This window comes from Astatotilapia calliptera, chromosome 3 (assembly GCF_964374335.1).
Source record: "Astatotilapia calliptera chromosome 3, fAstCal68.1, whole genome shotgun sequence".
Classification (NCBI taxonomy): domain Eukaryota; kingdom Metazoa; phylum Chordata; class Actinopteri; order Cichliformes; family Cichlidae; genus Astatotilapia; species Astatotilapia calliptera.
Window position 1 is genome coordinate 12,830,172 of NC_137424.1, and position 16,999 is coordinate 12,847,170.

General features: G+C 40.0%; 2 protein-coding genes and 3 long non-coding RNA genes across 5 annotated transcripts in view; 4 read left to right on the forward strand and 1 right to left on the reverse strand.

Moving 5' to 3' along the window:
- The window catches only part of LOC145425144 (NACHT, LRR and PYD domains-containing protein 12-like), a 596,587-nt gene that overhangs the window by 519,623 nt on the left and 59,965 nt on the right, over positions 1-16,999 (forward strand). The window lies entirely within an intron of this gene.
- Positions 1-16,999, reverse strand: part of LOC145425215 (uncharacterized) — a 58,957-nt gene that overhangs the window by 24,816 nt on the left and 17,142 nt on the right. The gene's annotated exons all lie outside the window — the stretch shown is intronic.
- On the forward strand, positions 439-4,267 carry LOC145425172 (stonustoxin subunit alpha-like). Its single transcript, XM_080298168.1, has 4 exons — positions 439-644; positions 808-963; positions 3,227-3,273; positions 3,428-4,267. Exons 2-4 carry the CDS (start codon positions 932-934, stop codon positions 3,967-3,969), a joined length of 621 nt encoding a protein of 206 aa, XP_080154294.1. The 5' UTR covers positions 439-644; positions 808-931; the 3' UTR covers positions 3,970-4,267.
- Positions 10,414-12,062, forward strand: LOC145425205 (uncharacterized). Its single transcript, XR_013905870.1, has 4 exons — positions 10,414-10,794; positions 10,888-11,009; positions 11,754-11,885; positions 11,970-12,062. It is a non-coding gene; the product is annotated as an uncharacterized LOC145425205 (long non-coding RNA).
- On the forward strand, positions 13,302-15,053 carry LOC145425188 (uncharacterized). The gene is made up of 2 exons (XR_013905849.1): positions 13,302-13,897; positions 14,280-15,053. It is a non-coding gene; the product is annotated as an uncharacterized LOC145425188 (long non-coding RNA).

Below are 16,999 nucleotides of genomic sequence, written 5' to 3' on the forward strand. Positions count from 1 at the left end.
CTGCTTATATGAAGAACTGACATCTGCTGGTCATTTAATGTTCAGAGCACTGCTGTGAGAATACCTGTAGGATACATACCAGCGGATATGTAAGCACATGCACAGCTGCAGGGCTAGAAGGGCCCAAATGAATTAAATAAATAGATTCTTAAATATATAATTAAATGTGTCAGTAAGTGATTAATTAAATATAGTTAAAAAAACACTAAACTTCTAATTAATTTATTGGAAATTACATGGCATTAAATCAGTAATGTATATATTTAATTTATTAAGTATTTTGAACTTAATTCATTAATGACGTTTAATTAATTATTTGATGATGACTAATTGATTTATTATTGATGATTAATTAACCCTCCACATGATTTAACCTCTATAGAGATGATATTTTATTTAGATCATGTATTTTTCAAAGATTCAGACCAGAAAGTTTAACATTGTTATTTTTCTCATTGTTGTCTCTTCAGATTGAGTGTCTGTAATCTCTCAGAGGGAAGCTGTGAAACTCTGTCTTCACTACTCAGCTCCCAGCCCTCTAGTTTGAGACAGCTTGACCTGAGTAACAATGACCTGAAGGACTCTGGAGTGAAAGTTTTGTCTTCTGGACTGAAAAGTCCATATTGTGAACTGGAAACACTCAGGTCAGCGTTCTTAAAATGTTCAGTAGATGAGGTTTAGAGGTTTACAGTCTAAGGTTTAGATTGACCAATGGCCATTTTTAACTCCTGTTTCATTTTTGGCTGCAATTTCCTGTTTGCATTTAGCTATTTCTCTCTTCTCTAAGAGTATTTGTCATGTCTGCAGGCTGTCAGGCTGCCTGATCACAGAGGAAGGTTGCAAGTCTCTGGTCTCAGCTTTTAGCTCCAGTTCTTCCCATCTGAAAGAGCTGGACCTGAGCTACAATAACCCAGGAGAGGCAGGAGTGAAGATGCTTGAGCAGCTAAGACTGGACACTCTGAGGTATGTAGATGGCCGTTACAGCCACAAACAGTGTGTGATAGATGAGGAAACTGGCTCTGTCTGATTACTTAATGCTGGAAACCAGTGTTATTTGAACAATCACACATATAGGAACATTTTTACCATTCTGGTCTAACTTAAACAGTAGATGTCTGTATGGGGTCTCAAAGGACAAAATCAGACTAGTGGGTGTTTTTGACTGTAAAGTGGATGTAGCATTAACAACCACTGGTCCTGGTACCCTGCAGCCTGCACTGCAGGATATGTGTTGCAGCACTGAGCTCCAGAAAGAGCCTTCATGGTGGTCCTGCAGCCAACCAGCACTTCAGTCAAATGCTGTCAAAAGTGGTCCCAGAGACACTGTTAGCTGTAACCATCAATGACCAAGAATTGTGTCATTTAATTCAAGGTTTCCCTGTTTTATTGTTTGATATCATTTCTGAATAAATAAAGATGACGAGCCTTTAAATGCACTTATGTTAGTATAAATATGCAAAAATAAAAGATAATTTTCCTGTTTGGAGAACAAGAAATAAATATATTCATCACATGCATCAAATCACAACCTCCTCCTGCAGTGCAGCATTGTGATTGGTTGATGCTGTTTCCATCATTTATGTTTGTTTACCTTCAACAAATTTGCTCTACATTTATTAATTAGAAGGATTATTAATAAACATCTTTCTCTCCTGCTTTTGGTGGAGTGAAACAATAACTCCTATCTCCAGAGGTCCACAGGTCCACTGGCACCTGGTCCTAACTTCACCCATGTCTGCACCCTCAGACATCCCACTGTGGAGTCATCCTCGCCTGGACCAGTGGCTGCCCTTGTGAGACAGACTTTATGGTCACAAACAGCCCTAATGTGAGAATGAAGGCTCCTTTACATAGAAAGCAGTATGTGGTGTGATGACTGCTGCATTAGCTCAAAATATGTGATGCACTGGCTGCTGCACTCTACCTGTACTGAATCAGTTTTTGTACCCAGTCCCAGTCTTTACATTTAATATGCAGCCACTCCCTGACAGCATGAATGTCACAGTGTGTTGAACCCAGTGTTGGGGAGTAACGGAATACATGTACCGCCGTTACGTATTTAAAATACAAAATATGAGTAACTGTATTCCGTTACAGTTACCGTTTAAAAAGGTGGTATTCAGAATACAGTTACTTTGTTGAAATAAATGGATTACACTGCGGTACTTCCCTGTTTCATTTTGTCGCGGGTCAGGACTGTTTGGGTTTTGTTTGACAGCTACGTTCTGTTGTTCCAGGCAGCAGCGTTACCGTTGCCATGGTTACAGGGCGACACTCTCTCTCTCTCTCTGCGACTGTGTGTTTCCTGGGTGAGAAAGCGCCTTTTCGTTGTTGTTGTTGTTGTTGTGCTAAGCTAACAGGCAGAATGCTACAAGCATAGCTCTAAAGAATGTATCATCATGTTCAGTGTAGTCCGTGCTGCTGGGAGAATGGACTGCCATACACGTTATGGGTCTGTGAGCGCGAGGAGGGAGAAAAAGGGGAGTGGAAAGGTACGAGCTGTCATCGAGCAAAAACGGGAGCTGGAAGCATGTAAATATAATAATAACCACTTCAGCCAAGAAGAGTGCCTGATGAGCCCAGTTGTAAGTAAACTATTAAGACTCGACTGTACACCGTGTTAGTGTTTTCCTCCGAAAACAATAAGTTCCGTTGGAGCAGTCTTTCAACGCCTCTCTCTGTCTCTCGCAAGAAAAGTTGACCCACACAACAAAGTAAAGCTATTTTTCGGCTACGAGCCGACAGGGACCCCGCTGTATTAGTCAGAGGTCCCTTTACTACAGTTCGGAGTCGCGGACCTTCAGTAATAGTAATAAATCACACAGCAACAGTACATTCATGTTGTTGTAAAAAGAATGATAATATATTAGTAATCCAAAGTATTCAGAATACGTTACTGTCATTGAGTAACGTAACGGAATACGTTACAGAATACTTTTTGGGGCATGTATTCTGTATTCTGTAATAGAATACATTTTAAAAGTAACCTTCCCAACACTGGTTGAACCTTGACTGTGGCACATGTCAATGCTCCCTGGACATCGTGATTAATAAAGGAGATTAAATGTGATGTGATTATGAGTTTTGCTCTTTTGAAGTTTAAACATTTCTGTGTCAAAATGTTGGACTGTTCCTTTATCAGTGTGTAACAGTGTGTGTGTGAGAGCCATGTAATGTCCATGTGTGCATGCTGACTGTGCTGCTCTGACCCCCCTCCTCCTTTCAGGGTGGAGCCTGCTGGAGTCCGATGGTTGAGACCAGGTCTGAGGAAGTGTAAGTGTGTTTTTAATGGGATTCATGAAAACAAAGCAGCACACATTCAACCATCTTCATCATTCTGATGTCAGGAGTCATCATCAAAGGGTCAATCAATGAACAGATGATGGATCAATAACTGCAGCTGGATTGTGTTTGTTCTCTCCATCAGATTCCTGTCAACTCACAATCAACACAAACACAGTGAACACAAACCTCCAACTGTCTGACAACAACAGGAAGGTGACACGTGTGGAGGAGGTTCAGTCATATCCTGATCATCCAGACAGATTCGATGTTTGTGAACAGCTGCTGTGTAGAGATGGTCTGACTGGTCGCTGTTACTGGGAGGTCGAGTGGACGAGAGAGGCTTGGATATCAGTGAGTTACAGAGGAATCAAAAGGAAAGGAAGGAGTGATGAGTGTGTGTTTGGTGGAAATGATCAGTCCTGGAGTCTTTTATGCTGTGATCATTATTCCTCTGTGTGGCACAATAACAGAGAAACACCCATCTCCTCCTCCTCCTCCTCCTCTTCCTCTGTCTCTAACAGAGTAGCAGTGTGTGTGGACTGTCCTGCTGGCACTGTATCCTTCTACAGAGTCTCCTCTGACTCTCTGATCCACCTCCACACCTTCCACACCACATTCACTGAACCTCTTTATCCTGGATTTACAGTCTCATGTGGTTCCTCAGTGTGTCTGTGTGTAGTTTAGTTTAAAGAGTGTCATGTTAGTGTCCTTTAACACTCTGATTGTTGAACAGATAGTTCAGTCTGTACATGTCTGTCTCTTTCACTCAGAAACACATTTTTAGATTCATGGATTCAATCACTTGATGTTTTAAACTGTTTTTCTGTCAAAGCTTCACAGACATCAGTATGCAGTGTTTCTCTGAAAATCAGTTCAGCTGAGTTGATGAAGTTCATTTCAATGTTGGAATACTGAACTTATTTGAAACATATTTGAACACAGATATTATTAAACTGACAGAAACACTGACATCAGTAAAGAGGAACAGACTAATGAGTGCTTACTGCCCTCCGATGGTCACAGATGTAAATGCAAGCATGGAGCTATATTTTAAAAAAGCAGATGTCTTCACATATAATTATCATCATGTAGCTCTGTAACTGTTAGCTAGGCAATTTCACATTTGTGTCTTTTTGTGGAATCAGTGTGCTTGAACAACACAAATTCTGCCTTTTCTAATTTTGAAAGACTGAGCATGACACAAACAAAATAAATCTGATCTGTTCCTCTATAAATCTGGACAAATCTCAGATTCTGAAGTTCTCAGCGCTTACATTTTGTCCTCTCTACACTTCTGCTGACAACTGACATGTGATGTGTTTGTACAGCTTCCTCTGTCGGTTTTTTAACAAACTAACAAATTATCCAACAGAAGAGTATACCTTTGAGACAATGGTGTAGGTCTACTTTGCAAACTGAGAGGATGGATGAGATGATGGTGCAGGTTTCCAGTCTTAATTCAGTCTTGTTGCCACATTGTGGTCACCTGTCACCTTACTTTTGCTGTGGGAATTATGAAATGATAGCTAAACTTTAGCTTGCCTGTAGTGGCATTAAATGATCCTTTAGAAAATAGTTATAAATGTATTAGTTCCCAACATTGTACATTGCTGAATCATTATTTTTACTGAAAGTCTGTTCAGTTTCCAAACTAAAAATAAAATTGAGTGTGACTCGCCGGCACATTACAGTGAGACTCTCCAGTTTGATCAGCAGAGAAAAAAGATATCTCAAACAAAATATGACGGAATTTCAAAAACCTTAGTGGATCCCAAAGAGCTTACTAAAATTTAATGTTTGCTTTGATTCCTGCTTTGCTCACTCTTGGCGTTCTCTCCATGAGCTTCATGAGGTCATCACCTGAAATGGTTTCCAACAGTCTTGAAGGAGTTCCCAGAGATGCTGAGCACTTGTTGGTCCTTTGCCTTCACTCTGCGCTCCATCTCATCCCAAACCATCTCCACTGGGTTTTGGTCAGGTGACTGTGGAGGCCAGACCATCTGGTCAGCACTCCATCACGCTCCTTCTTGGTCAAACAGCCCTCACACAGCCTGGAAGTGTGTTTGGTGTCATTGTCCTGCAGCAGGAGGAGCAACCACTGCACCAGCGTAGAGTTTGGTAATCAGTCCAGAGGTCCAGAAATTTCATCCTGATGCCTAATTGCAGTCAGGGTGATGCTGCCAGCCCATAGATGTCTGTGCCTCCCTCCACTGATATGCCTCTTCGGTGATTACTGGCCCACTATCAAACTGGCCACGCAGAACGATGTTACAACTTCTCTGGACCCTTTCATATCTGTCATATGTGTTCAGGGTGAAAAACACAGTCTGCCAGTGGTGGCCTGATAGTTCTGGTATTCTATGGCAAATGTCAATCATGCATGGTTCCAGTCAGTGAGTACAGGGCCTGCTAGAGGACATCAGGCCCTCAGGCCACCCTTATAAAATCTGTTTCTGATTGTTTTGTCAGATACAAGTACAGGTTACTGGTCTCTTCTCATACCAGTAGTGACACTGGTATGAGGAGGAAAAATATCAGTGTCCTCCACCTGTAAAACCATCCCATAATGACTGTAAAGAGTCTGTAGGATCTGGTCATGAAACAATCACAAATTAATATTTTTTAGAATAATTTCCAGAGTCATAACACACAGCCAGCAAAACATGGGAAGTAAATTCCAGGAAAAAAATGAAACCTTGCATAAAATGCCAGTTAAAGTCCAAAACTCTGTGACCTGACCCCAGCCACAGTGTGGGCTGTGGACTATGTGGAGGTTGAAGTGTGGACCCAGAAGCAGACGCATGGAAACAAAAGTTTAACTAAAAGCAAACCGTTTATTCAAGGCTGGTGAGCAAAACAAAACAAAAGGCAGGAGCAAACTAAAGGAAAACTAACCAAGACTAAAGTGGGGAAACTAAACACTGGGAACATGGAAAACTTGGACATAACTGTCATGGTGGGGTACACCGGTGTTATGATGAAGTGGACCCAAGTGCAGACAGGGAAGGAGGCAGAACTAAGTTTTGAAAAAAAAGGCAAGCTGTTTATTTAGGCTATAAACGTGAATACAAAATGAAAGCATCATGAGCAGTGGCAAAAACTAAACTGAAACCAAACTAGGAAAACTAACTGACTGTGACAAAACTGTGATAACTTTGAATCAACTGTGATAAGACCTGAAGGGAGGCAACGCAGACGACCTGACAATGAATAAAGAAAGACAGAGGACTTAAATACAGACAGGAGGTGATCAGGGGAAGTGGAAACACACAGGGGAACAGCTGACTGAAATGAACATAATGATGCCATGGCTAAAGTGAAACTAAACAATGTAGGGACAATGAACAAAAGGAAAGTCACACAATATATACACAGAGGGATGATAAGGGAAGTGGAAACACATGAGGACACAGCAGGGACAAATTAGATGTGATGAGACAGGAGAAAGCAAAACTGAACACACTGAACACAGGACACGAGACTGTCCAAATAAAACAGGATACAAACTAAGAGACACGGCTCGACACACAGGGACCGGGGGCGAAACAGACATGGGAACACTGAATGAATCACAAGGAGGGGAAACATCAACAAAACACAATGATGTGACTATGGCGACTATGGAGGAAGACCAAATACAGACGGGAAATTATTTTTGATAAAAGTAATATTAATTTGACTAATGGACAGGCAGTGATAAACAGCAAACAAACTGCTTAGCTTTACAGTCTTTGTTTTATCATCTGCAACTCCTGCAGTGTGAAACAGTCTTGGTATGTCAAACATAAAAACATTTTAGATACCGCTTCATCAGGTTACTTATATATACCGTATTTCTTCATCAGAGAATCTATAATTATTCAACTAAAAGTGTACACCTGGTTTAAAGAGTATTAACTAAATAAGAACGTGACAACTTTCAGCCATTAATGTAGCAGAGACAGAGTCTGACTAAAGGGACATCACAGTGAGACCTGTTTGATCTGCAGACACAGTCTCTCTCTACTAAGAGTGTGTTTGACTTTAACTTTCACACAAAATGATTCAGCTCCTCTAAACCCTCCAACAAACATTTACAAATGCTTAGAAACATTTTGTGTTTCTAATTACTGATGTTCCCCAGCCCCAGCATTCCCACAAATCTGTCTGTTTCCTTTTTTTAAGTTTCACTGTCTGTCTTCTAAACTTCGCTGATGCAGCTGGTCGTCTTTGTGTGAATCTGCGTGTGAAGGTAATCGAATCAGTATGTATTTTTTTCTGATAATATCAGCTGTGTGCAGCTTCGCTCCACCACAAACCATAGCATTGTTCATGATGACAGATATGAACGAGGTTGACTTGTAACACCGCAGTTATGTGAGCCGTCATTTGTAAGCCTCTTAAACTTTCTTGCACTTTTACACAAAGTTTTATGGTAGTGCTTCTTCTTCTTTGGGGATTTTTGTTCAATAGACTGAAAAAAGCTGTTATATATTTATGAAATATATTAAATTGGTATTTAAAGGACTATAGCATATTCTAATTAGATTTATGATACTGTGTTAAGACAGTAAAATTGTGCATGTGTGTGTTTGTGTGTCTGTCTGAATTTTGCTGGTACTGCACTGATTGATGATCGTTGATGATCCACCTGACTAGTATAAATTACAGTTTTATATAACAGAACCAATTTGATATCTGTAAAAATATTTTTTAAATTCTTGCTGACACTAAATTTTTAACTGATTTCTCTTCTGGGACACCCACACTGTGTGCAGTTTCATCTCAGCCCACTGTGTGATTGCACATTAAAGGACATTTCTCCCCAAATTCAATAAGCTCAGTGGATTATTATAACAGCGTATCAACAATTCATTTAAGAAATCCTTCTTAGTTATTGTCATGAAAATCTCAGTGGATTCTTGACTTTGCTCGTCTGCTCTACAGCCTGGATAGTTTCATTTCAAACTGCTGCCGTGTTTCTGCCAAATTAAAAAACAGTTCTACTCAAATTCAACAAGGTTCAGTTAATAAACAATGATTAACAAAAGATTTTGTTCATATTTCATTATATAATTCTGATCCATCAAAAATATTCCTTCTTAGAATAATCCTTTCTCTTATTGAAGATCGATTTATTTTTCTCATTTTGGTCATTCCTATTAACTCAGCCATTTCCTTAATCAATCCCACACCACCACCCCCAAAACCATGGGAACACAGAGCAAGGAAAGCACAAAGTACACAAGAAGACGGGGACAATAAATACACACTGGATAATGAGACGAGAGGCAACGGGTGAGAGACATGATGCAGGAGAAAACTACAATAGTCACAGGAAGCAACAGTTAAAACAATAAAACAGGAAAACATGGAGAACAAGGCTTAAATTACATAGAGGAGAACAGACTGGACAGGGGAACATGAGATAGATAAATGCAGACGAGACTGAGACACTGATGGGAACAAATCTTTAACCAAATGGGGGAAGTAAAACTCAAAGCTAAGTTCACAAGACATGAGACGATAAAAAAGAGGAAATGATACACAGAGACATACGCAGACATGTAGAAAACAGAAAGGAAAATATAAGTGAATGGGAAACATGACAGATGGGGAAATCAGACAATGACAGACAAACAGAGAGACAAGACAGACAAAGGGACATAACTGAAGTACAGAAAGGGATCACAAAAGCAGATATTTAGTGTTACAAAACCAAGAAGACAAACTACAATATGAAAACAGGGTACATGGGATATAGTAAATCCTAAAGCAAACTATTAACCATCCTTATATACAAAGAGCCAAACTAAAACACAAAAGACTCTCAAAAACAAAAAGGCATCACAAAACCCTGAGGAAAAAAACAGCGATCCTCCATCAGCTTCAGCTTATCCTTTTCAGGGTCGCGGGGGCGCTGGAGCCTATCCCAGCTGTCATAGGGCGAGAGGCGGGGTACACCCTGGACAGGTCGCCAGTCTGTCGCAGGGCCAACACACAGGGATAGACAACGATTCGCACTCACATTCACTCGCACATTCACACCTAGTGGCAATTTGGATTATCCAACTAAATATCCCCACAAGCTGCATGTCTTTGGACGGTGGGAGGAAGCCGGAGTACCCGGAGAGAACAGCGATCCTAACAAATAATATTGCAGTGGTTGGAGATGAAACTTTGCGGACATGTAGTAAATGGACTGATTCTTATATAGTGCTTTTCTACTCTCCTGGAGTTTTCAAAGTGCTCTATACAACAGGCCTCATTCACACAAGCACTTCTAAACACAAGTGCAAACTAATCATCAGAGGGCAACTTGGGGTTAGTATCTTGCCCAAGGATATTTGGCATGCAGGCTGGGGAAGCCAAGGTTCGAGCCACCAACCTTCCAATCAGCAGCTGATCTGCTCTACCACCTGAGCCACAGCCACCCACCCATCACAAGTGGGTGAGGCTGGTTCTGATATGGTGCTTTTCTACTCTGAGCATTCAAAGTGCTTCATACAAATGACTTATTCAAGGACTTTTCCTGTGCAGAAGAGTTTTCTATCTTGGGGTTAGTATCTCGTATCAAACAACCAACCTTCCAGTTACTTCGTGACCTGCTCTAACTCCTGAGCTACAGACAGAAGAGGAGTTTGTTAAGAATTTTATGACAACTGTCAAAGTTTTTTTTCTATTGTTTATTAAATTAATCCTATTAAATTTGAGTAGAACGTTCCTGTTATTTCTCTGAAACCTTGCAGCTTTTGGTGGTTAAACTGCAAATATATAGAGAAGGTAACCCAGAGGAAGAATGCACAGAGACTTTAAGGTCAGCTATCAAGAATCATTTTTATGCATTTTGATGCAATGTTATGATATTTGATGTTGAAATTGATTAGAAATGACTAATTTCATTTCTACAGAATTATGCAGTGTGGGTGTCCAAGAAGATGAATTCAGAATTTCATGTCAACTATCATATATGATTTAATACAGAACCTTCATACACCTACCTGAAACCATTTAAATGACATTATTGAGTTCCTTCAATGTTTCTCTGTTTGAACAGAGTTGTTCTTTAATTTCTCGTGTCTCAAGCAGCAGTTTGAGGTGAAACTATGGATGCATGAAAGAGCAGCTGAGCCAAATGAGAACTGAATTTCAACTACAAAAGATGATTTTCAGAAATATTTTACATTTTTTGAAGTTATTTTAGATTTGAATGAATCATGAATGAAGAAGCATTACCAGAAAAATTAAGAAGAAAAGACAACTTGAGTGAAAAACAAATGACACTGTGGCTTTATTTCTGTTAACTTCCTGAAAATCATGTGTGTTGTTATGTGTGTGATCAGCAAAAAGGGATAAGAAGCAGCACTACCGTAAAACTTAGCGTTGAAGCTCAAGTTTGGCAGATAACGGGTGGCAGGCGTGGCTCACACTTGACCACGGTGTTGGAGAAACTCTGAGCTCCGGGTCTTTATAATCACTCTGCGGAGCTCACAGAGACTGCAGGGAGGACAGGAGGACAGAGCAGACTTTGTGAATTATGTTTTATCTTAGATGTAATATAAATCCAACACAGGCCTCTGAGGAAAAGGATCGTGCTACAAACTTTCGTTTCTCTTCCAACAGAAAGCAGAGGAGTGGAGTTACTCAGAGACTGACTGGATTAAACACACCAAAGGTTTATATTCCAGTTGGACCGTATCTCTTACCAAGGTCTGCACTACGTATCAGGATTTGGTCTTATTCAGGTAATATCAGGGTTCTTATAGGGGTTTGTTCACAATAGTAACTCATGCAGCCATTTTTCAGTCTCACTGACCAAACTTTTTACAACATGCTGCATTTTTAATAGTAAACTTCTGTTCAGTGCTTTTCCTGTCACACACTCATACATGTGTTTTGTCTGCAGCAGCTGTGTTGTTGTTGTTAGATTGTATTATCTGTTTAATCTCTTCAACATGGTTTTAGTTTTCTTTGTAAAGTCAGCAGCTCTGTCACTTTTCTCTGACTCCTCTTCTGCTCGACACTCAGCTGACACTCAGTTTCATTTCCACATTCATGAAGTTGTTGTCCAAGCGAATCATAGGCTCCATGATTGGTCAGCAAACTGTGTCCAGGCAGACAGGTTGGATAAGAATAACAGCTTTATGTTTGATTACGCCCGTTTCCAATTCAGTTCCAGTCATTCCTGGCCCCAGGAGGTTGATGGGGGTGGGAGATGGGGGGCAGTGGGTTGTAAGTACAATGTAGATGAGTGGAGGCTTAATGTACTTAAACTTCCAGTCACAGTGAATCAGTGTGTGTCAGTGAATGCATCATGTGTGCTTCATGGCTCCATCTAGTGGACTGATAGTAGAAGTAGAGCAGCTGATGGCAGCTTCCTGTGCCTCACACTGCTGTCTGACTGCATTCAGCTGATATTTGGACAGCACACATGATGAAAGGAGGATTTTGGTTTATGTGCACATGAATGATTTGTGTTTCCTCTGCAGGTGAAGGTAGAAAGTGTGTGTGAGCTGATGTGAATTGAGCAGCATGGATCAGTGTGAGGACAGAGAGGAGGGAGTCCCTCCCTCTAAAAGCACTCTGTGTGGGGAACATGTGAGCCAGACCAAAGCTCAGAGGTGAGATGACCATCTCTAACTGTCCATGACTCTTCTCCATGTCACAGCTCAGCACTCACATCACTGCTCCATCATTATTCACAGGAACCCGCCTGGACCTCCACCCAGCTCTATGTCCTGTAAGAGTGACCGGTCTAAAGATGTCATCATTGAGATCAAAGTCTCTGCTGCAGAGAGGTGAGCTGTTAGTAACAAGAACTCTCTGATTTAAATGATTTTGATGTTTCCTAGTTTCTAAAATGCATCTCTGTAGCAGAGCAGTGTCTCCAAGGACACACAGGCTCAGCTGTAACTGTCAGTTTATCTGGTTTAAGACACATTTGGACTCAATTGGCTGTTTTTAACTATGTATTTTAATCAGAGGTGTAAATCTAGAGCTCACACATCTGGATCCTAAACTATGATAGAAACAGCTGCTAGCAGTGGGTAGTTTGACTTTGATACGCTGCTCTAGAAAGCAAACAAAGGTTTGTGCAGCTCCTCTTCAGAAAAGTGTTCAGAGAGCAGCTGCTGTATTAGACAAAGGCTCATCGTGTGAGCCCAGATGTGTGTAACAGCTGGATGAAGGAGAACCATCACAGTCATGTCTCCATCCCGCCTTTATTAATGAACTTCCTGTTGCTTGCAGATGACAGGAAAGAGAGTGATATTATACCCCTTTCGTCAAACTGACAGGTCATTAATTATTCATGAGCTCCGGAAGTCCAGAAGTAATTACTTCCGGAGCTCCGGAAGTAATTAAATTATTCATGAGCTCCGGAAGTAGGAAGTAATTAAGTAATAAAAATATGATATTCATAAAATTATGATATTCATAAAAATATGATATTCATAAAAATATAATATTCATAAAATATAATTGATTATTTAGAAAGTTTCTTATATATCAAAATAGCATTCTTTTATTTCTTTAAGCAATTAAATTTATTTTTTAATATTATATGCTCAAAAAACGCCATCTGGTGGCGGGTCAGTGTGTGTGTGTGTGCGCGCGCCCGCGCGTGCCCGAGGCTGTGTTTCTGGGCGTGCGGGGGCGCGCCCGTGTCTCCTGACCGTGCTCTCTCGGGCTCCGTGCTCATGTGTTTAAAAATGTATTAAACCATATTAAAATTGTTTAGTTAAACTTGTGCTTTTGTAACGTTCAGTGTGGCCACAAACACATGCTGCATGCATTGGGGGAAAACTTTATTTCGATTTATATGCATTTGTAGATTTAGAATAAAACTCATACTCAGAAAAAACTCGCGATCCCCTAACCCTCCTTAGAAACATAAGCAGGTAAAACTCCTTAAAAAACCCTCCGCGTTTTCTCCAAAAACCCTACAATAACTTGTTAGGGTACCCCCTCTATTCCCAAAACCTTATATTCGATAACAGGGGAAATCCTGAAAAAATCCTTAGTCTTTTTTCTCAAATTCAGCGCCCCGCGGCTCCCTTCATGCTCAGCCAAACAAAGCCAAAACTCCTTTTAAAAAAAAATTCTCCGCGATTTCTCCAAATCCCTAGAATAACTTGTTAGCTACCCCTCTATTCCCAAAAACCTTATATTCGATAACAGGGAAAATCCTTAGTCTTTTTTCTTCAAAAACTTTCCTCTTACTAGCAAGCTCTAAAATTCAACCCACACTCTAAGTTCTACCTCGCTCTTAATCTCCGATCCACAACTTCTTGCAGAGCACAATTTTTTCCTGCTTGTTCGCTCCCCGCTCTGCTCCTGAATGCGCTGCTTACCTCGTTCGAAATTTGCGCCGGAGACCAACTCCGCCTCACTTCGCCCCGCTGCCAATCACATAACTATTGCACCGCTCCCTTCGCACCCCGGTTAGCCAATCCGCTCCAGGTCCGATTTTTACGATCTCCCGCTGAGGTTAAGACTACCCTCGAGGTCCCAGAAGACCCCTGCCTTCAGCCATATCAACAACTGGAACCGCTCAGACTGCTTGCGAGTTCGCATAGGGAGCGGCCGATTTCAACAGCAACTTGCGTCTCTTTCCTTATCCGCATATCATTCGGTAAGTGTTAATCTTCCTCTCTAACTACATTTTTGCATTTTCCTTTTTACCATTCTGTCAATCCTTTCATTTAAAAAAATAAATAAATATCACAATGGTTTGTAACACATACAATACACCATCCGTCCATCCATTCGCCTCCACTTATCCTTTTTTCAGGCTCGCGCGGTGCGCTGGAGCCTATCCCACGTACAATACACTTTAAAATATATATAAGCTCCACTTTTAACTCCCGTAAAAGTTTACACATTACATGTCTACATAACCTATCATGGCCTCATCAGGTATCTCATGTCATCTTGTTATTGTTATGTTATGCTCCTTTGATATTTTGCTAGTTTGCGTGGTTTAAAAGTCTTGTTGTTTTTCTTTATATTTTTAGACCCAGATATGTTAACCTGATCCCTGCGAAACACCAGCTCTGCGTGGATTTTGACCGCGAGTGACCGGATGTTGTTTCCGGCCTGAGGTTGCCTGAAATGCCGTGAGGCTCGTTTGAAAGATTGCGCCCGAGACCAACTCCGCCTCCAAGGCATGCCTACCTTTAGCTGCCACCAGTGAGATATCAGATCCGGGCTCCACTTATCCAATCAGGAGCACGAGCAAGACAGCTTTTGCAGACTCTCCAGAAATATACAAGTCCTTACCAGTTGCTCTGCAACCCAGTGTTTCTGGTCCCCTCACTAACATCGCTTTTTGAGATATTTTTTATGAACCACCAAAAAAGCAATTTTACCCCACAGTACAGAAGACTGGGTCTGAGGGCAGCAGCGGGGACAAATGATTGTAATGAAGCGACGGACATTTCATGGCTGGTCTTGCATAATCGTGAGTTATTATGTCATATGGTGATAAGTACATAGTTTTGCAAGAGGCATACAAGCACTGTGGAAAAAGTAATCATAAAACTGTTTTTGTGAACACCCTACGTCATGCTTTAAAAAATGTGATACATGTAATGTGATCATCAAAGAACATGATTTAAAAAAAAAAACTTTTATTCTTATGCTTTTAAAGTATGTCAGATTATCTTAAAACACTTATTTGTATGTTATAATGTTTTTCTTACACCATGTGTAATTTTTATAGACACCTTATTCATTGTATCAATGTGTAATTATGTATCTTTGATAAATAAATAAAATATTTAATCTTGTATTTGTGTACTTTCTGGTGATTCAATAAAAAATTAGTCACATATCGCTCTGATAAACACAGATGGCTGAAAGAAATGTTTGATGGAACAAAGGAAACAAGTGTCTTGCTGCTAAACTTTTAAGTCACCATGGTTTAAATGAGAAAGTCTGTATGTAAAACATGAAAAACTCCATATCAGTGATATCTACAAAGGTGTACTCATTTCTTTGTTATGGTACTTTACTGTTCCAATGAAACAAAAAGAAAATCTCATTTTTAAAGTACATTTTTCGGCCATCCTGACCTATTTTCAGGGGCAAGAATGTTGATGTTAGACTGTGTTTTAAATCAGGTTGTGATCTTAAACTAACTATCACAGCACTGATTTCAGTTGTAATCTCAATTAGAATCCCAATTGGGCTTTTCTCCAGTCAGTGTTATGGTGAAATTTAACTTGTTCTTTTGTGTAATTGCACATGGCCCAGCAAAGGACCCCTTAGTAAACTGTACAGCATAAGTTTTCAATTCACTTTTGTCAGAAAACTTCACAGTATGAGAAGTTACAGCACAGTTTCTCCAAACGTGTGGTTCTTTTTCAGCCAGCGTGCTTTTAGAGCATCTGCATTAGCTCATGTAGTAAAAGTACAATCAGTAAGTGTACTTTAACATTTGAGATTCCGAGTCACTCTTGCTTAGATCATGTGAACTATATCATGAACCTTTTTTTGTATAATGCATCAAACGTGTTCAAATCAGTTTATTTTCAATTTATTTTAACTAATCTAGAGACAAGGAACTCCTTTTTAGCTTCTGTTATGCTTTTACCTCTCACACCTTAATCTAGATGTTAGTGTTCTCAGAGTTAACATGTCTCATGTTGCCATGTTGTATTTCTAATACCCAGCCTCAGTGTTCGCCCTGTTGACCCTCAAATCCAAACACCAATGATCTAGATATTCACAAAATTCATAAGGAGATTCTTAAGGTCTTAAGTTTTGTTGTTTTTATGTTTTACAAAAAAAAACTTCACATTTTTTATATTTTTAAACAAAAGTGACATGCAAGGATATTTTTCTTTAGTGATGTTGCTTCAGCAATCTCAAATACTAATTATTCTGGGAATTTTTATGGTCAAATTATGTGATTTTCCAAATGTGTGTGTGTGTGTGTGTGTGTGGAGTAAAATGACCTTGTTCTTATGATGTTGTCACCGTGAATCATTCAGGATTAACAACACAAATTGTATCGATAGCAGAAACAGTCTTATAACTTATAAATCTCAGACGTTACCGCTAGTTTTACAAACGCAGTCTTCTTCAGCTCTGTTTATGTAGCTTTTATGAAACTGATTTTCCATAGTACAAGTAGAATTTCATTTTTCTTTGCTCTCCAGTATAAATGCAATAATTTGCAGGCTTTTTACTGAAACTCTCACAATGCAACACTCAATGCTCAGAGCTTCATATATCAACAGCTCTGAAAATATCTTTTTTTTTTTAAGTAATGTAGGACAGGATCTCTCACTCTCTGTGTCTCAAAAAAACCCAACCAAGCTGGCAATCACCACTAAACAAATGAAAGTAGTTTATGGCTTTTTTTTATCAGCTGCATTTCTTTCATTTATGTATTGATCCCATTGTTTATTGGTAATGCTTTTAGGTCACTGTTTTAGCATGTCTGCCTCACACTCCATTTAAACAGTTTAACAGATAGTGGGGTCTGGTAAGGAAGTTGGGGGGGAAGCAGACAACTCCACAGGAAGAGTCTTTTTGTCTTTTCTCCACTGTAAAAGATAGCAAGGCAGTGTGAAACTTTCTTTGCGGGAAAGACAAAACTGAGAGCCATGCTAGGCTCAGTGAGAGACTCTGCTCACCCTCTGCCCCAGCGATGGCAGTCCCTCACCAAGCTCGATTTCTGTTCTTTGTCTTGATTAAAGAATGTTAGCTGCCGCTCATCGCTTGTCTG